The sequence below is a fragment of the Pomacea canaliculata genome, linkage group LG6 (genome assembly GCF_003073045.1).
Source record: "Pomacea canaliculata isolate SZHN2017 linkage group LG6, ASM307304v1, whole genome shotgun sequence".
NCBI lineage: Eukaryota > Metazoa > Mollusca > Gastropoda > Architaenioglossa > Ampullariidae > Pomacea > Pomacea canaliculata.
This window is the reverse complement of record NC_037595.1, coordinates 8,017,016-8,037,677: the sequence shown is the minus strand read 5'-3', so window position 1 is coordinate 8,037,677 and position 20,662 is coordinate 8,017,016. Positions and strand designations below refer to the sequence as shown.

Sequence of the window (20,662 nt, the reverse complement as noted above, 5' to 3'; positions counted from 1 at the left end):
CAACGATGAGGTCGTGCATTGATGTCAAGGGAGACTATCTTAGTCTGGTGTACCTAAACCTGAACACTAATACAAACGATAGTGTATTAAGTATTTTCACATTCTCACCTCTAACCTCACGAGAATAAACCAATTTCTGTATTTTAAAAAAAATCAACCCTCCCATCTTATTTATACATATCCCTTTCGTGGCTCTTGAAAGCGTTTATTCCAAGAGATTTTTATCGTGGCGCACAGATTGATTGCAGTTAGGAAACTGAAGAACTTTTGAAAACAAAGAGACAAACCAAACTGAAACTTACCGCTTGTCATTGTTTAGACATTAGGAAGTAGGTTGCTTCAGCACGAGCGGAAACCGTAAACTGCGGAAGTTTGCGGCTAAGTGGTTGGACTGGGGGGGGGGGGTAAATACCACTGGAGTGGGGGGACATACTTCTGTGGTACATACTCAACGTAACGTTATCTTGCTTTCAGCACTAAAAATAAATAAAAGAAAGAAAGAAAACGATAGAGACGCAAGCAGACCGTTATCCGATAGTTTGAAATGAACGCAGGGAAGAAACAATTTCTCTAGAACCATTCAGCCTCAGGCACCTCCCTAGTTTTTACGCCATCTTAGAGTCACGTGTCCTCAACCGCTCAGCATCATGTAACAGAACTTTCAGGAGTCGCCAACCCCACCTGTTGCCATCAGTGGGAAGTAACTCCCCTGTCGTGTGGGACTACCATCATCTACCCTGGCAACGATTGCGAGAGTCAAGTACCCATCCTAAACGCGTACATATGGCCACCTTCCATTTATCCATGGAGTGAAATTCCCTTGCGTAGGTAAGCACCCAGCTGAGTACCATGAGGAGGACCGATCATACAGTGGACACCACAACTTTTGATCAACTGGAATTATTTTAAGACAGGGGTGAGGAACGTCCGATTCGCGAAATCGGCCCGCCAAGAAGTCCTCCATCAGGAGGTATGTGTATACTAAATAGTCATGATAATTATTATTGATGTGGTTTCACTGCACAGGCTAGTTTTTAAGCTAGTAATTTTGTCCGTCTCGCGAATCATCATTATAAATATCGAAGTGCCCTTGGAGGACAAAAGGTTCCCCACCCCTAGTTTAAGACTAATCAATTCTTAAAGACTTGTAATTGGTTACATAATTGCCTCCGACGTGTAGCTGGTTTCATAAAATGGCCATTTTTCACGACTTAGTTGCTTGTGCTTTCAAAACCAAGCCAGGGAAGATTTAACTCATTGCCACCCCGGCACATTTTTCAGAAAGCGACTGCTAAACAGGTCAAACTGAAGATTACGGACCCGAGCATCGGGAGTGCAGTAAGGTCATGTGATACTATTGCAACGCATTGCAGACGCTTCTTGTTCTCTGATGTACTCACCAGGCGTCTGTATACACGTACATTTCGTACCCCTCCTCAGCCCCACCCCAACCCTTCCCCGTGTACTCGACAGCCATCAAGAGCCATTCTTCCGCCGGACATGACAGTTCGTCATCGGTTCAAGGACTCTTCCGCATCGCCATCTGCTGACTTCATCAAGTTCCAATGTCTTGTGACATAAGTGCACCGCCGGGACACAAAGGGCAGATCACTGACAGATGAGGGTAGCCATCAACACGGAAAGGAAGCGGCGAATGGGTGAAGACGAAAGACAGTTAATGCCTTTCAAGGTAGGACAAAACATATCTTTTTTCACACAGTTATAAAGCTAGTGGCAACTTTTTATCAGTTGAAGCCGTCGTGTCTTTAATGAACCGACTATCGCTGAATCTGGAAAAGTTATATATTATCAATTTCCTGTCAGCTGGAGAGCTAATCGGACACACCATCACTTGCCAACAACACAACAGATAAAAAGACACCAGCACATAAAGAAGAACACAAGCAAACAGACAGGAGTTGTGAAAGACTCGAGCAAGTCTGTGTTACCTGTACTTATATTTTGATATATTATATGTTTTCCAGAAGCTATAGTGTCAGTTCTAAATTTAACTTTCTCCGTCAGGGTTATGGTAAACTCCGAACGAAATATTCTCGAAACTTCTTTAGGTCTTTATTTAACTGGTAATCAGTAAAGTTTGTTCTTGCTTGCTATTTTACTGGTGTAATACAAATGCTCACTGCCTTTTCCCGAGACTCCGAAGATGCAAACAGACAGAACTCGAGGACACAGACCATTCCTATGCGAAAATTAAACACCAGGCTTCCTTCTAATCTAGGCTTAAGCCGTTATGACAAGCTGGGAAAACGAATTCCCGAATAACACTACAAGTATTTTCTAATGACATTCCTGAAATTTTGTTTTGCATAACATCAATTGCTGCAAATTTTCCTATAATATTACTATAAGCTTGTTAATGGATATATTTTTCTTTAAAAGATTATATTTTATAAAAAATAAAATGAGCGATGATTGCGGTTAGTGAAAAAAAAGATATAAATAGACATTACATCATTATCGTCACGTGCATCGATGGTGCAATACGCTGAGCAGCCATCTCGAGAAGGGTAATGCAATCTATTCCTTTAATTTTATGCTGTATTAGTAATATAGACTTATTGAACAAGGTCAAACAATGAACATGATTATCTGTCAAGTATGACATTGTTGTATTTATGTCGAGAAAGTATATTTTGTGTCGGTCCGTAGATGACGCAAGGGACCATACTTCCTTGCCCTCCCCCCACATTGTTTGTTTACATGTATAAAGCGTCTGCTACACGCGTTTACAGAACAATTTCGATATCAAAGGTCCAGTTGCTGACCCTTCATTGTACCCACGGACATAAATAAAGGTCTGTGGTTGAACCAAAACTGGGCGAAGATTCAAATTTAGTAATGTTACAGTGCAGTACTTAGTACTTTACGTCTGAGGGCTTTACAGAAAGAATAATTTGTCTTGTAGTACTGCCATCCGACAGAAATGATTCGTAGGCTTAATTCAAGATTACTTTTGCCTCCCACCTCACATCTTCTACTGACTCCATTTCATTCCAAAAAAGCAGACGACTTTATAATATGCCCGCCGCTGCTGGCCCTCTGATATTCAATGAGACAACATTTTATGAATACTTTGCTTCATAATTTCTTTCTTCTATATAAATTACTTATTTAAATGGTTGCAAAATTAATTTATCATAAAGTTTCTCTCAATTTTAACTGTTTGTAAAATCGCTGCTAACACTAAGAGGTTGAGTGGACTTCCATGCATTTAGAACTGTCACTCAGTTGGATTATTTCGACTTTGGGTTGGTAAATGCTTTAAAAAGATATTTAGAGTATAATAGGGCCATTAGGGCAAGAAAGCGATAAATTTTTAATGCAAACTGTGGACAATCAGATTGAAATGCTGGTATATTTAATTTTATTTTACATTTTTAAAATTAAATGTATTTTCAAGCGATTGCGTAATACAATAATTAAAAATCGTTATTTATTTCAACGATGTAGAGTTTAATATTGAGAGTAAAAATCGGACTTACCTTTTCAATCTGTTGGTTGGCTTTGCTGCGTGGCTGTCCATTATAAATTGACACAACTCTACAAGCTGATTCCAGTGTAAATTTTGCTGTAGATGTCTGAATTTGTTCTTGGTAAGGCACATAAACACACTTCTCACAATTAAAATGCAGACCCACAAACCAAGCATATATGCGAAAATCTGCTACTATTCTAAATCATATGATTTCTGGAAAAAATCCAAACCCTAAGCAGTGAGTTTCTTAGCCCTAAATGTCTACGACCAAAGGTAGTTTTCTAGAAATGTCACATCACTCAGGAGAGTAGACTATTCTCGGTTCTATGCTGAGTCACTAAATCACACACAACACAAAACTGCTGAGTCATTAAATTAACCCCGACACACCATCAGACAGCCTGGTCTGGCAGGTGAAGTTGTCCTTCAGGTCCTCAGGTGTAGACCGGAGACTGCAGTTGAAATACTCGCTCCCACCTCACACACACACATGATGGAGGACTCTTTGCTGTGACTACACACAAGTCTTGTATTCGTGACTGGCTTGGATACCATTGGCAATCGTTATAATTCCCATGTTTTAACAGCTGCAGCTTCTCAAGATCATGGGAAACTCGCAGACGAAAAGTGTTTTGTGCAGTACACATGTCAATAGAACAAAAAACAGTTTATGAAAACACCAATACTTACATCCTTAATATACATGAGAGGCCAATACTTGCATGCCTAATATACATGTTAAGTGTTCAGAGTCACTCCGCCCTTTATATCAGAGAACATACTCGGTAATCTCGGTTATAGTAGTGATAAAAAACTCGGTAATCTCAATGGTGATCCTCTTGCGCAATAATTTCCGTACATCAGCGAAGCCCTCACTTTCTCCAATACAACTTTCTAACACAAACATCTGTCTTCTCTCCTTTCCCCTCCATATATATATATGTTTGCTAAATCGCCACTGACAACAAAAAATCCGTTGATTGACATTTCTGGCGGCTTGTGGCTACCAGCGTGCAGTCGTCTGCTTCACAGCGAAGTTGATGTCGGATTCTGGGGGAAAAATGTCTTTTCACTGGTGACAAGAGAATATAGCTTTGTCATCCAGGAGTGTAGAGAGCCTGGAGCCAAAGCCAGCAAAGCAGAGACTTTTCAAATAACATCGGGCTGGCAGAAAACTACATCCCGCCAATTTTTGTCGAAGCCGGTCTGTCGTTACGCTCGTTATAATGCGGAGTCAGCTGATTGTGTACTTTCGTATTAATGTCGCAATTAAAATATATTTAGTTAACTCTTCCTCCACCCTTCGACAAACACCTTTTTATTCACTGGATTAAACATTTCATCAGAACACTGACATCATCTGCCGCATCATCGGAAATTCCCAAATACCCCGGTGTTGTCGCAGCTGAAATAAACCAGGGATGGGGGCACCTGCCAACATATCGTTGCAGGCCATACAAAATTTAAAAAATTAAAAATTATCCTGCTATATTTAGTCAAGCTGTAGTTTCATCAGAAATGTGTTAACACATATGTACACTCCCAGTCTGCCTGGCACCGAGTCACTGCAATACAGGGTGGCAGCCATCGAGCATACGTGTCTGTCCCACCACGTGTCTGTCTATCCCGTAATGGACCTTACTGCTCGTCCCTCAAAATATATGCTATTGTTATGATTCACATAATACAAATTTATGTGGCCGTATAAAGATGCTAGATTTATTAACTTTCAAGTCCGGCCTATGGCAGGGTTGGACCAAATGATTTCGAGGTCTTCATATGACCCTTGAGCTGGACGTTACCCACCCGTGATACAAACGATTGCCGAGAGCTTTAACTACCTAGGAACTCTCCCTTTTAATAATAATAATAGAGATCAGTGTCAATTGTCGTCAAGTCTATGCTACCTCTTTACAAGTATTTTGTACTCTATGTGCAGAAAATATTGAACACTTGTACCAACCAGTAACAGACACGTACTGAGCAACAATCAAACTGAATAATAAATAAACTTAGAGTGACAATGACTTCTGTCAGAATCAGCTTCTGCCACTGATGGAATCTGTGCAGTAGACATCGAAGCGGAGTGCTTCTGTCCTATAAACTGATAAACACAAAAGTCAGTGGAAGTGTTGCCGCTTAGTCATGCCGCGCAGCATTCACGTGTCGAGGAGGGACGGACGCTCTTCGCTTCTTGCCGCTCGTGAGCATCACGTGACAAGGACAAAGCAGCGCTCGAGGCCAGCGATGGATTCCCAAAAGAAGAAGAGTGGGCAGCTGCTTCAGCCGACATTGGGTCTTGTACAAGGGCTCATGTCGGTTCTAATAATGGCTGCTCTTTCATTCATGACACACTTTGCAGAGAAATGGAAGTCTGTTGGCAAACGTGAGGACTGCGTCGTTGGTGACAACAGCAGCGAGGACGACAACATGCCTTCACCCACCAGACAATATAGAAGGCCACGTTCCAGCTCTACAGTGACCCGTACACCTGTTGCCAGGCAACGCCATTGCCTGCGTCGCATCCAACAGCGTCGGACATCGTCCTCGCACGTCATCTGCTGTCCGACAGAAGAAGAGAAAGGCGATAGAAACAGATATTCCCACATGATTTTTCCCCAGACCCTCGACAAGGAGGCGGTTATTGCAGACTGCGATCCAAAGGAAAGCTGTCAAGAAAATCTCTGTGCTTCAGACATTCAAACTAGTTCAAGACACAGAAGCCACATTCCTGCAGGTTTCACCAACACTCCTTCCCACGCTGAGGAGCAAATCGAAGACATAGAACCAGATGGCACGAGTCATTTAGAAGGACTGAAGTCAGATGCTACGACTAAAGAAGGGTGTGGGCTGCCACCAAAGAAATTTATCGACATGAAGGCTGGGCACAAATACACCCAGGATACTGATGCGGAAGGAGCTTTGCACAGAAATGTCACCGATATTTCTCTACACCACAGCAAGCCAGACATTTCTCAGGACGAAATAGACCATTCTCTGTGGAAGGTTATACTAGGTATTTCTGTATGCCAGAGTGACCCAGCAAGCGAAGCTCCTTCCTTCCAGAACAGTACCAGGGACAGGGCTAGTGTCTCCTATACTGACCTCGAGAACGGAGCTGTCAGCGAGGGTCATGAATGTGTGGAAGGTCAAAGCTCCAAAGATGGTGGAGAGCAGCAAACGCAGAGTGGAAACTTTGAAGGTGGATGTCAAGATAAGGGTCAAAGCTGCCAATGCCGAAATAAAGCTACCGGCGGGCTCCGTGGTTCCGCAAGTGGTGGAGACGGCGGCGGCGATGATGACGACGACAGGGACAGAAAAGACGAAAAAAGATCAATGGACGAGTGCCTGCATTTGACAAACCATAGGAAGAAGAAGAAAAAGAAAAAGAAGTCGAAGAAAGCAGCACGTGCGGTGAAAGAAGGGGTAACTGAGATGACCAGTGACGGTGCGGAAACCTTGCATGTTCTGTCCGGTCCTGTGAGCAACACTGCCGCCAGGTCAAGCAGCAAAGGTCACGGCTGGATGGTAAACCAGGTGAGCGATGGGGACAACGCTGTTCATCATACAGATGTACCACCACCACAACCACCACTACCGCCACCACGACCACCATCAGCATGTGGTAAGGTCGAGGAAAATTTTGGATAAAATAGAGAAATTCATAGATATGAACGAGAGACTGACTGAGAGAGAGACAGAGAGATGAAAGATGAGATGGAGAGATTCAGAGAGCTCTTGAGAAAGAAAAAAATGGGATCAATGAGGTCGAGGTTTATCAGTATTAATTTCAGGATCAAAGTTAAAATTTCCAGAACTTTCATCGTGTACTGTCTTGCTGTGTCCAGCTAGTGCAGACTTAAACGGTAATTGAATGTTGTCGTTTGTTTAGGTACTAGATATATGTCTTGCTTCAATGCATCCTTGCAGGAAATGGTCACAAAAGCTCGCAGTCTCAGTCTGAAGCAATTCCATTTGAGACAACCGAATCCAGCTCTTCCTCCTTTACTGCAGGTCAGCGTAACCTCTCCTTAATTTGTCTGTTTGCCATCTGTACCTAATTTTTAAAACAAGTATTATGTCGTTTAAGCTACTAGGTTTGCAATGGGTAAAATAACTTGTACAGAAAATTATAGAGTTAGAAAAGCTTCTGGTGCTTCAAATGTGGGGTTATTTTAAATTCATACTTTTGAAATATGGACTGCACACTCTAATCTGTAACTAATTGAAAGATGTCTGACTGTGCTAGCTTCTGCTCTGCCTTCCTGGTTTTTTTTATTGTTATTGTCTTACATTTCCTTCCTACCAGCCCTACTCCATCCATCAGCTAATTTCTTTTCATTTGTTTCTTAAATGCCAAGGACATAAGTCAAACAGCCAGCGGGTCAATGATTTTGAAACACAGCTACTTGGCCACGGCCAGCCTCAACCCATAGCTGCTGAAGACATGGTGACACAGCCGTTCCACAGTGACCAATGGCAAACCAAAGTCTGCTGCTCACAACCTCCACATGAGGTAATTAATAATAATTAGTTTTCGATGTTTTGCATACTAGTGAATAACAACAATACAACTATTGAAAAAATAATTATAATGGCAGCTCTTGGGAATATGTGGTAGAACAAACTAAATGGTTTAAACTCCCTGCACACATTTAATATAAGAAATGATCTTACTGAATAAACAGTGCATGTGATGATACAGTATTTTCTTCTCACATGGACCCACATGATCATGTGAACACACACACAAAATAAAGTTTCATGCACGCAGCTGCCCTATTGTCAAGCATGTAGAAATGTCACTCAATGCCTTCATTTATATGATTCTTAATGTACATTGCACAATCATCGGAACCAGATGTCATAACTTTTCTTAGTAGATATCATGAAGAATATCTGTAAGATAGTTCCCTATAATTTTGCAGTTTCCATTCCATGTGCTGTGACCATAGTACAGATATATTTTGAAAAGATGAGGTATTTTAGCTGCAGCTAGCCTTTGATACAGATATAACTTCAGTTTTTTTTTAAATTATTTTTTCCCTCATTGTAGAGATTAGTCTACAAGGTCTGCAGAAGTAAATTAATGAATACATGTTCCTTCATTATTATTATTATTTGTTTTAGACGGGTCTGTTTAAGCACCCACAACAGTGTGAGGAGGACTTACAAAGTAAGTTAGTTTTACCATGTGTGAACATACTGAAAATTAGTTTCACTAAATCTGAACATCTTTTTACCAGCAAATGTTAAAACTTATTAAAGTTGCTACTTGTTAAAGTGTTCAGCACTGGTTTGCCTGTATGCTTTTTTACTCTCATCTAGCCATGCGTCCTTAGCCCTTCCCCCATCCCTGCAAAATACACACTCGCTATCCATCTTACCTTAGTACTTATATCAACCAAATAATGTACTTCTCCCAGGAGAACAGAATCTGGATTCCTGCTGCCCACAGCCCATTTCCACTCAAAGTGAACAAGTGCAGCTCAGTCTTCTTGAAGATGCTCTGGCTGCCCAAACATCCACTGGCCAGCTTGCAGAACTAAAGAAAGTATCAGGCCTTCATGATATTTTTCCTGTGGTAAGGATCATTCTAGGGTACTCTGGCTGCAGTCGTAACTGTATAATATAACATTAATGATATAGATATATAATTACCAATGTGGTATTAAGAAACAGAACATGTTTGTTGTGCTATAAATTATATGATGTGTACTGTGTACCTAATGAAGGCCATAGCTATGAACCAAGGTAGGTCATATCTTTAGACCAACGTTGGGCAAATCAAAGGAAAATGTCTTGCTTCCATAGTTACAGAGTAGTGTCCAGACCCAATGGACATGCTTTATGCTACTTTACTCCAGGTAATTTTTGCTAATGATGTCTGCTATTTTGGGTAAATCAACATCCATGGGGTCTGGAAATTGCTTTATAACTGCAGAGAAGATAATTATTCCAGATTTATCCATAGTTATCTGAGGCAACAATTTAGTCTGGCTTTATAACTATGGCTAATGGTATGTAACTTTCTATTACCATAAAAAACAAAACATTTTCTCATTCCTTAGGAAGTGCAGCTCAAAAGACCACAGCAGTGCGTGGAGGACTTAACATGTAAACAGTTATTTTTCTCTTGTAAAAAGATAATCATAGTTTTCTTGACTTAATACTACAATTCAATTTTATTTAGCTCCAATGGCAATTAAAGTAGTAAAATAGTAAAATATAGGTGGACTAGTCAATTGACTATAGTCATAATTATTCAGAACTATGATGATTGGTGAAAGGAATAATATATATATATTTGAAGAACAAGGGTTTAAAGTGGGAAAATTCCTGAGAAAATCCAGTCCATGAAGCTGTGGTATCTGAGCAGGGACTATTACATAAAAGCTGGTGCCTATTAAAAAAATCTAAAATCCAGGGTCTCAAAAGATGGTAAAGTATAAAATTAGAAACAGTTCTTTCTTTGAAAAAGTGTGTGTGGATACATGTCTCTTAAATATACAACTGATGATCAAATAAGCTGCTTTGAAAACCCAAAGATCTATCAAAATGTAATTTCACACAAAATCCAAGAAAGTTTTCTTCAATACAAGAACCATGCCAAAAGTATCGTAGCATCTTCAAAGTATCACTATTTTAAAGTATTCATCAGCAGCTTTTTAATTTTAGTTTTTTTTAATTTAGTATGCACAGTTAGAATGCTATTGCTTTAAAGGCTAGATTATTGTAATATGCGCAGTTTCAAAAGCTTATTTTGTGTTCAAAGGCTTTTTTGAGTATCTTTACTTACTCTCACGGCTTATTTCTTCTTTTAAACAGTGAATGCAGCAGCTATTTCATCTCGAGGTCACCATAGTGATGGCCATACTGTGAATCATGACACTGGGCCACAACAAGCACAGAGTCGAAAAGCTGTGGTAAGGAGGCAACCACAATCTTTTGCATCACATTTTTCAAAACACATTTTTGTTCCATTCATTACTCAACTCTCAAGCTCACACACTATTACACCCACCAACCCGTCTAAAGTACCAATTCAGCAGAAGCCCTTCGAGTTGCATCCCTTAAAACCTTGTTAAGTGTGAAAATATTAGAGCTATCAAATGCATAAAATCAATTACATTTTAAGACCGAATGATTCTAATTTGGAGTTAAAAATAGCTAAAAAAGATTTTTTAAAAAACTTTATTCAAGAAGTTTAGACTCGGGTATTAGTTTCTTGTTTGCTGAAGACTGCGCTGCTACCATACTTTTTCTTAAATCTTACTTCCTTCTTACTGCAACTGATTTCAGCTCAGCTGGAGGGGTACCCAGCAGTATAGTGGTTAAAGCACTCCCTTGTCATCACTACAGTGATCGGCTCAGGGTTCAGATCTTGTCTCGGGACATTCTATACATGTGACACCTGTACACAAGGTTGTGCTTAGGGGAGTTTCTCCGGGTACTCCAGTTTCTCCCCATCCCTCTTCCACTCATAGTGCAAAATCGCCGCATGGTGAAAGCACTTTCCTTCTAAATAAACCAACCAGCTGAGCTGGCAGCCACTTGAGAAAAACAGTGGACTTTTAAGCTGATTTAAGTTTCTGATCCACAGGGTTACAGAGAGTGTCTGACTGTTACATTAACTACTCCGACAGACAACAAACCACATAAAAATGAAAATAATTCACAATAATGACAAAATCTCAACAATGATGAATATGTTTCAAAGTGATGGAAATGTGGCTGAAGGCCCCTTCAGCTGTCTTGAGATGTGAATGACATTGTCAACTGCTACTTGACTTATGAAACGTCTGTTAAAAGTTAGTAGGCTAACAAAGTTCCCTGAGTGAAAGATTGAAAGGGCCTGTTTAGGTCTCGTAAAGGAGGTTGAAAGTATTGAAGGTGTTTCACCAAAAATTCTTGAAGGCCCCGACTATAGTAAAAGGGAGATCGAACAGGCACGTATTAAAAGCGCCACACTCATGGTCTAAGGGAAGCAATTCAAATTTTGGAACGTTATCGTGTGTACAACGTTATTTCCCTTTAAAAATTAGAATTTTTATAGAGTACAGGGATCCCTCGTTTATAGCGGGAGATGCATTCCGCGATTGCCGAAAATCAGCGAACTAGAAACGGTATATTAATTTATGTATTAATACACTATATTAAGGCTTCATAAACCCTCCCTCATACTTTTACGCTACATAAATCTTTCCCATTTCCTTAATAGCCATTCCAACATTGTTCTGCGCATGTATTGTACCTTTACAGCGTAGCGTCTCAGGCAAGCGATGCTGGTTCTCGTTTTAGAGTAAATATATGCACTAATTACTGTAATTAATATTTATTTTATTATTTATAATATTTCTTTATTGTTAGAATTAATATTAGTAATATATTTTTATACACTTTGGGTTTTTTAAAATCTAAAAATTCATAATATGTATATATTTTCCACTGATCAAATGTTGCGGAAAATCTGCAAAGAAGCGTAGATCCGCGAATCATTTCCCCCATTAATTTCTTACAAAAACCCTCGAAATAGTGAAGCCACAAAAGATGAAGCGCGAAGTGGCGAGGGGTTACTGTACAGCTAGTGTACATTTATTAACTTCAATTCGTCCTTTTGCATTTTCAGAACATCACCAATTAGCAGTTAATTATTGGCAGTTAATGTATTCAGATGAGATCACAATATTGTATTTTTTTCAGCGCAGTCCGATTACAATCAGACCTAATGTTGTGGTGGTCGAGAAAAGTAGCCATGACGCGTTGCTTGGTAAGTACAGCATTAACAGTCCCACGGGAAATAACTCCTGAATGTTAGTACCAGTGTTGCGGTTGCTTCCCTTTACTCGTGCATCAGCTAGTACCGAGACAAGAGCTCCAGCTTGACGAACAAGTTACGACGAGGTCGATTAAACCACTGCTCAATAATAAAGTTTGATTTTAGGCATATTTAAAATTAACGAAATTAATTGTATTCCATTTAACATGTATTGAGCCTTCGTTGTATACAATTGCTTTACAGGTCGTGACCTTAGACTGCTTTGCCAAGTTTTCTTTGTGCTGAGCTTTGTAAGGCCAGCTTTTTGTATACCCAGAACAGAAATCTCGCAACAGGAGAGCTAGAAAAATAATGTCTTGATGTCACTCATTTTTTAGTGTGTAAATGACCTGGTCACTAATCTGCTACAGCCGATGCTTGTCCATCCACTCACAAGATTACACAGATCACCATCAACAGACTGGTACTCAAGACAATTTTGCATATTTACACTGACAAGCTGTAATTTCTATATCTCTACACAGATGAGCTGTAAAAACACCACAGATTCTATTTTGTTTTTCTTATCTCATACAGAGAGTTATCGGGACAAGTTGTTAGAAAACTGGCATCTCAGAAGGAGATACCTCTGCCAGAAGTGTTGGACCAACAACTTTGATCGCGTCCTCTGTCCCTGTGGTCATCTCCTGTGTCATACATGCGGGCATAGACAGACCCGCTGTCCCGTTTGTAATTCGATGGTACAGTCTGAACACTTTGCTTCTTTCTCATAATATGTTGACTTTCATAGCTACTATGCAGTCTACATTCTAGTTAAAGTGAACTAAAATAATAACCACGTATTCAACTTTCCTAGAAGTTTTTTATTCATTTTCTTTTTTGTACATACACACACATTCTTACTCATTTTTAGCTCTGTATAAGCGCACACACACACATATATATATTAACAGACACTAGCAGGCACACACACACACACAGAGGCTGGGTGTGATGCGGAGGTGGCGAGATAAGGGATGACAAAAGAGCGACGAGATAATGAGTTTTGAATGAAAAAATATCTATGTATCGTTTTTCCTCTGATAATTTATTTAAAAGAAGCAATACAAAGTACAAAAATCGTGGCATGGTGGTAGATACCACACAGCCATTTAAAAATATTTCACATATGTTCAGTTACTACATCATTCTTTGAGATTACGCTGTAGAGACTAAGTAGTAGTTCGTTTTGTACATTCCAGGGAAAAACTCGAACAAATAATAGTCTTCGTCATCATGCTCTTATAAATGTTTTTAATATACAAACAGAAGAGCCGTATCACAGTACCATTGTGTGGTCAGTTTGAATAATATAATAATCTAAACTCAAGGCATTTATCTTCTTTTATTTACATGCAGACATTGTGCCATTGTAGGGTTTAAAAAATTGATGTATGATTTTCTGTTTTAAGCGCACAAGTTTACTGTTAATATGCACAACCATTTCTTTAAATGCTTTCATATACATGGAAACACAGGAGTAGAATTTTAGGACACTTTTTCCCCCTCTGTTTTAAGCAAGTTCATTTTATTAATTTTCAACTGTGAAAATGCGCTTTCGAAAATACGTTCAAGAAATCTCACGCATTACTGTGTTTAGCCTACGGTTTTCAATGACGATCAGATGTATTTTTAAGATGTATTTTTAAGATGTATTTTTAAGATGTATTTTTAAGATGTATTTTTAAGATGTATCTTAATAGGAAAATAGAAACGATAGTTCGAAAACTGAGCCCGTTTTTACAGATGATTGTAAACTTATGGAGAAAGCAATTGGACTAGACAGCTGGGCTTATTTTTTAAAACAGAGTAAGTAAACTATGTTCTTTTATCAACTCGTTTCTTTGAAGGCATGAGAGATTTGTGGGAATGTTTCTAAACTGAGGATGCAAATTGATTATGCAATGGACGATGATTTTAAGATTCAAAACTTTTTCTGTTCAGGTCACCAGTATGAACTGAAAATAAATATTGAATGGAGATATTTCTTTTATATGCAAAGCCTTTTTTCAACCTTTAACGACGGTACGTGAGTTAAAGACGATCAAACAAAATAGTTTAAAATAATATTATTTGCCATTTTCCCTGGAATTATGATGCATAATGTTACACGCTTGTATAAAGTGTGCATGTGTGGCTTTTGAGTTATGTGTTACATTCTTTTTTTCCATGACCGATAGGAGTATATAAGAAATATACTATCAGGGCTAAGGCTAAATTATTTGGGATCCCAGGGACCCCTTCTTCAGATTTTTGAGGGGTCCCTGTTCTTCGCCCAAATTTGAAGGGGACCCCATTGACGAAAATTGAAGGGGTCCTCTGAACTTTTAATGCGTACTGTACGCAACTTTTTGCGTAAGCAGAAGCCCTGAATATGTTTAGTAAATGTTTACTATGCTACTTTCTTCTGTATGCAAAATTTTATATTAAATTTACTGCTAAGTATTTATTTTGCTACTTTCTTCTACATGTAAAGGAATTATATTACCATTTTGAAGCACACAATTTTAGTACTATATGAAATAAAACGTTTGTTTTCTCTTAACGTAGACTGAAAGTTGTTATATATATATGTGTGTGTGCGTGAAAGTGTTTGGATGACACACCAGGGACGTGTGCGCAGTCTTGTGTTACTGCAATAAAAGCATTTTCATGCGCATGACTGCATTTGTGTGTGTGTGCGTGTGAGAGAGAGAGAACCAGAGATAGAAAGAAGGAGCAAGGGGATGAAGATTGGGTCACAGACGGCAAATGGCGTCAACTCGCCCCATATACAAACCAAAATACACAACCTCTGTACATGCAGTCTCTCTGCCTCTGCCACCATCTTCTTCGTCAGCTCTTTGCTCAACACATTTCCCTTTTTAATCAGAATTTGAATATTTTCCACAAAATCCATTTGTCCAGTCACTCCAATCACTTTCATAAGAGGGTTTCTTTCATACGCTATTGTCCAGCCTCCAGCACGGTCTTGTAACACATTTCTCACAGTGAATGGGTCAGTGAGTTCCCCCACCAGTGAGCTGAGGGTTGCCACGTGTCTGTACGGAGCCTCAAAATGAAACACGTGACCCTCATCATTGCCCCGGCATACGACTGCTCCCCATAATGAGAAAACCAACGGAAACAAACCTCACAGCATAAATCTGTCAGCTACACGAATTCGTTGATGTAATTTTGTTTTCTGATAAACATTATGTTCGGGGCCAGTTTTTTAATCGTTACACGCATTGTCAACCCTACGTTGTGATGCTCAAAAATTATTTTTTTTTAAAAAAAGGTGAGAATGCTGTTTGGGCACGATGGTTGGTGTAGCCGGGACAACTGGCCGGAAGTCCTGTCAAACATTTTCAGCAACGTCACCGTTCAGCCGGCCTTGCAGGAGCAGTAGGAAGGAACGTCAAAGAGGTTGAACTCCACCGACCCCCCGCGGACACACAGCAGCGACACCTTCGACATCTCCTGTCGGCACGTGCCGCTACAACCGTTGGCGCTGCTCCTGAACACAGCAAGCATGTGTTCACATCAGTACATCCTTGAGCGTTCACACAGAAAGTGTCTTTGTACAATATTAGCAATGGTGGACAAAGAGAACAAACTGTAACGTTCTAGACGCACCTTCAGAATAATACAGAGAAAAAAGTAATTTTAAAAAGTGTACTTTAAAGATACTTTGAATAAATCTTCTTTGACAAAAATAATCATTAATAAATAAGTTGCTGAAGAAAACTTCAACTGTAATATAATTTAATTGAGATGAAGATGGGTTTACATAGAATGCATTGTTAAAATAGTGATTAATGATTTTTTTTTTTGAAAAAAAATGTGATTGTCTAATATTTTGAAACACCCCAAAAGAAAAAAAGGATGAGAAAGGGTACATAATCTAAGTTAGGTCTGAATTCTAACCAAGAATGTTTCGCCAGAGGATTTGCCCCAAACTCACGTGTCGCACGTGCCGACGTGAACCACCTGGAAGGAGTTGTTTAGGGTCAACACATTACACTGCACTCCAGTGGAGGTTGTCATAGTTCCGGAATAAGTCTGGAAGACTCGTATCCTAAGAGGATATAAACCCGTAGTCATTGAAGTCATTTAACTAGAAGGCTCAGGGGAAAAAAAATCTACGAAAACAGCAAATGTCACGTGCTTCGTCACGTGGATGAACAGCTAGATGCTGAAAGTTCATTAAAACTGCTTAAGTGGCGCAAACAAAAAGATTACATAGGTCAAAGTTTGAAGGTGATGACATTAATTACAATGTAAACTGAATTAAGTGTGTCGCTAATTAACACAGACCCATTTATCCACCCCAGTCTATCCACCCCTATTACTCACGTCCTGCAGCACTGATCGAAGTCGGAGTTTCCCAGGGTCGTGGGGTTTATCAAAGACAATGCACCCTTCTCCGACAACCGCATGCATTTCCATGGGTTGGCTTCGCAGTTGAGACGAAAAATGTCATGGGTCGAGTAGAAGAGTCTCTTGTAGTACCTGGCAACCTGCAGGAGGTTGAGAAGCCACCAAAGATTTCAATGCTAGTACATTCTGAATTGTTTCTTTTCGGCACGTTTTTACTTTTATTTATTGTTTGTTTACTCTCCGTGAAGGGAGAAGTTAGGGTGATTGTTTTGACATTTTCTTTTGCACGTTTTCTCTAAATTCCTTTTTAGCCAAAAAACTTCGCAAAGTAATGTCTTCATTTGTTTCTGGTCTAGCTCGGCTGTTATTGCTCTAAACTGCTTCCTTTCAGTAACTGCGTCTATTCGCTTAACTTAGTTTATTCGTCAAATAAACCAATTAAAAACTAGTGTTTTCCTTCTCTCCACGTTTTACCTGATGGCACAGCAGTCTGCTACTCTCACCTCTTTATACAGGGTGACATTCTTCGTCCCGCCACATGAGGACATGGTACAGATGCTCCTCTTATCATGATGGTCTTCTGGAGAAGAGAAATCTTCAGGCAGGGGGAGAACCGGGAGGTCATCCACCAGGTCCTTCCACAGCGGCGTGGTGAGCAGAGCGAAGGATGACTGCCACAGGTGTGTCACTGTTGCTATGGTAACCGCTAGTATCCACAAGATCTGCGATAACAGGTGGGTAATATTTTGAGTGATCTCGATACCATATCCCGGCTCTGTGACCGGAGCCATGGTTTCATGCCATACCCTAGACACGGTAAGCTATCTACAGTTCACTGCCACTGCGACAGCTGTCGGGTGGATCCTTTGATCCTTTGGGTAGGTGCTCTAACCACTCGGTTATCCGCTTCCCCGTGATAGATAAATAGCCAGGAAATATTCAGGGTCACACGCTCCCCTTCCCATATAGATAGAAAGATAAATAAGAAGATGGTCGTTACACAGTTGGGTGCACGTGCGCGTCCTCAAGCCTACCTTCATTCCAAGTGTTGTATCATAATTTATTCAGTCATAATTATACACTTTGTGTTCGTGTTGTATGTTCCTTCTGCCTGCTCCCTCATTTATCGCCCGTTACATTTGCATAATGTCTCAGCCATGCGGAACGTGTCGAGCCTGTGGTCCTCATACGACAGAGGTCAGTGTCAGTGCAATCATCTCATTTCGACTGTTGGGTCACAAATGCCGGAGTCTGTGTTTGTTGTGTTTTGTTTGCTGACTGATTGTTTCTCTGTGTGATGCCTGCAGTCTATTCCCCTCACACTGTGGACGACTTGAGTCGACTTTCGTCGTTAGAGGATGAACAGATGCCCGCAGGTCGTGACGAAGAGCATTCAGAAATAGCTCACAACCTTTTGTGCTCAGGGTTTGAAAAGTAGACACACCCTTAGTGTGTTTACATGTTATGTCTGTCTCTTGAGCACCAAAAGTCAAATTATTGAAGCGAGAACTATAATTTATAAAAGTGCTCAAACATGTTCTAGGAAAAATACGCGTGTCCTTATAAACTTTATCATTCCTTGCTTCGCATTGTATAATTCCTTACCACAGTACAAAGGATGGTGCAAACTTAAACACATATTACTCACATCAGAAACTTTCGTTCACGCATTGTCTGTAAGACCTGTGAAGAGACTGAAAACTACAGAGAAAGCAATAGACAGACAAACCTACGAACAGACAAAAAGTATCTTTATGATTACTAAGAGATTGTGAGAACTTTACATTATTTATTTTTATTTTTTTAGACAGACATATTAATCGTTCCACCAAAACAAACCAAAAAACAAAACAAAACAAAAAACAAAAACAAAACAAAAAACAAAAACAAAACAAAAAGCAAAAACAAAACAAAAACCACAGCAAACTGACAGCAAGAGACCGTTAGTTTGACCAGCCTACCTTCATCGTTGCGTTTTCTTGAAATAACGACAACCGAGCGGAGATCCGTATCCTCGGCTCTTCTTCGTCAAACACGACAAGACTAACACACAAACACAGCCCCTCAGATGTAGATATATGTATGTATATATGTGTCTCCCTTCACTTCTGGCCACCACAGTGTCGGCTGTTTGCACACGGCACCCGCGGTCTCAACTGTTTGCTCGCTGCACCCGTCTTCCTCACTTTATATTCCCACCCGAGCAAAGCCTCCGCCGGTTTTTCCCTGAACCCGATGTCGACCGTTAATGGTGTTGATCCGTATCCACCCTGTTCGTTCAGAGGAGTCAATAGTTGTAAACTTCACAACTTCACACACGCCGCCAGCCAGCGGACCGTCACGCGTGAGTGGACTGAGCACCTGACTGAGCCTGTGAGTAAACTGTGAGTAAACTGTGATGGCTGTCAGAACTGTGAGGTTTGGTCATATCTAGCGGGTAGGCGGGAACAGGAGACGGATTTAATCGTCCTTCTTCCTCTGCCCACACACTACCTCCCATCAACCCTACCCCTCACCTCCTCCCACACCTGCCTTTGACCAACTCTGTCAACCGCACCTTCACTGGGGGAGGAAGTTCGCTTCTTCCCTCTGACGTAGATGTCAGGTTGTGTAACATTAATAGCCAGACATCCCCTCGTCACACTGTGGTCGACCTATATATTTATATATTATATATACACACAAGTGTTTTTCTAACAAAACTTTTAGTTTCTGTGTTTCAGGAGATAAGTCCAGGAGATAAGTGGTGCGTTGCTATCCATGTTATCCATTGTTATCCAGTTGAACTGCAGCCAGGGAGGCAGACGTCTAACCTCATAGATTGTCTTCCGGAAAGGCTAGAATAATTTAAACTAATTATGTGCTGTCACTGCATTGACAGAAGGCCATTATTCAGCACTCCCCGTGTGTCAAACATGTGATGTGGAGTCCTCGTGAACTAGAGTTGCACTGAGCGTCGATGTGCATCGAGAAGACGACGACGATGAGATCATCGGAGTTCACAAAGTGTGGCGATCGTATCGGTAATAAATGTTGGGTTAGAGGCAGTTGAGAGCTGTTGACCCCAAGTAGCGAGGATCGAGTAGAAAATGATTTATTTCTTTTGATAAGGAGGATCGGCAAGTCTGAGCAGTCTTATACCTTACCTTCTTCTTTCATTCACTTTGCGCTAACATTCACGTCTTTTCTCTGTGTGTCCATGTGTATGTGCGTGTGTTCGGTTGAGTGTGTAGACGTGCATGCATAAATGTATACACCCCTTGTCTACAAGGATGCATTGTCAGGTGAAGGAACTCGTCTACAAGACAACAAGCGAAGAGCAAACAGACAAACAAAAAAGATGTAAAAATAGGAAGGACGAACACAGCGGGAGTGGCAGCCATAGAAACAGATGACCTACAGACACACGGGCAGGCTGGTACGTTTATTTTAAATTTGAATCTTCTTTGACAGGGCAAAGACCACAACTCACTCATGTCCACCCATCACGTGACTCACGTGTGACGCTCTGCCATTGTCCAAGTGCGGTAGAACTTGCGAGAATATTCTTCAGAGAGTGTTTTTTTTTTTTTTTTTTTTTTTTAGGCATTTGCTATTTTGTGTCACCTACTTATTCTGTTATTGACATTCGCTCTTGTATAATCTGCGCCATTGTTATGTACAAGTGCACGATGAGTGAACTTTTCTTGACTTCCTAGTTCAGCAGCCGCATTCATGAAGAGGAGGTAAGTCGTCACCCAGGGACGAAATGAGGGAGATCTCAAAAAAAAAAAAAAAAAAAAAAAAAAAGAAAAAAAAAAAAAGAAAAGGAAAGAAAAGAAAAAAAAAACTCGTCGCCATAGCTACTACAGACTGTCTAGATATTGCTTTATGTTATTTTACCCTTTGCCACTGCTTGATAACCACGGTGTCAGAGGTCGGACGGCATCGGCACAACCTGACACCGGTTTGTAACTATGGAGACAAGACGACTTACCCTCTCGACA

General features: G+C 40.3%; 2 protein-coding genes across 3 annotated transcripts; one reads left to right on the top strand and one right to left on the bottom strand.

Annotated features, from left to right (window-relative positions):
- Positions 1–1,555: 1,555 nt before the first annotated feature.
- Positions 1,556–14,859, top strand: LOC112566265. Of its 2 annotated transcripts, none has more exons than XM_025242319.1 (10): positions 1,556–1,690; positions 5,436–7,121; positions 7,427–7,510; positions 7,858–8,012; positions 8,627–8,672; positions 8,923–9,080; positions 9,568–9,613; positions 10,325–10,422; positions 12,200–12,266; positions 12,852–14,859. In XM_025242319.1, exons 2-10 carry the CDS (start codon positions 5,642–5,644, stop codon positions 13,046–13,048), a joined length of 2,331 nt encoding a protein of 776 aa, XP_025098104.1. In that variant the 5' UTR covers positions 1,556–1,690; positions 5,436–5,641; the 3' UTR covers positions 13,049–14,859. The 2 variants fall into 2 exon arrangements, with proteins under 2 accessions (XP_025098104.1, XP_025098105.1); XM_025242320.1 differs by lacking the exon at positions 1,556–1,690 and adding an exon at positions 2,458–2,528.
- A 150-nt stretch (positions 14,860–15,009) lies between these two features.
- LOC112566267 lies at positions 15,010–19,324 on the bottom strand. Its single transcript, XM_025242321.1, has 5 exons — positions 18,638–19,324; positions 17,180–17,398; positions 16,653–16,816; positions 16,261–16,374; positions 15,010–15,813 (listed from the first exon to the last, which is right to left on the bottom strand). The coding sequence occupies exons 1-5, from the start codon at positions 18,641–18,643 to the stop codon at positions 15,681–15,683; spliced, it is 636 nt and encodes a 211-aa protein (XP_025098106.1). The 5' UTR covers positions 18,644–19,324; the 3' UTR covers positions 15,010–15,680.
- Between the last annotated feature and the right edge of the window lie 1,338 nt (positions 19,325–20,662).

Coding starts and splice junctions, on each gene's coding strand:
- LOC112566265 (XM_025242319.1), top strand. CDS start 5,642: ATGCCGCGCAGCATTCACGTGTCGAGGAGGGACGGACGCTCTTCGCTT. Junction 8,673..8,922: donor GTGTGAGGAGGACTTACAAA/GTAAGTTAGTTT, acceptor TACTTCTCCCAG/GAGAACAGAATCTGGATTCC. Junction 9,081..9,567: donor TTCATGATATTTTTCCTGTG/GTAAGGATCATT, acceptor CTCATTCCTTAG/GAAGTGCAGCTCAAAAGACC.
- LOC112566267 (XM_025242321.1), bottom strand. Junction 16,817..17,179: donor ATGTCACCCTGTATAAAGAG/GTGAGAGTAGCA, acceptor AACCTCCTGCAG/GTTGCCAGGTACTACAAGAG. Junction 15,814..16,260: donor CACGTCGGCACGTGCGACAC/GTGAGTTTGGGG, acceptor TGCTGTGTTCAG/GAGCAGCGCCAACGGTTGTA.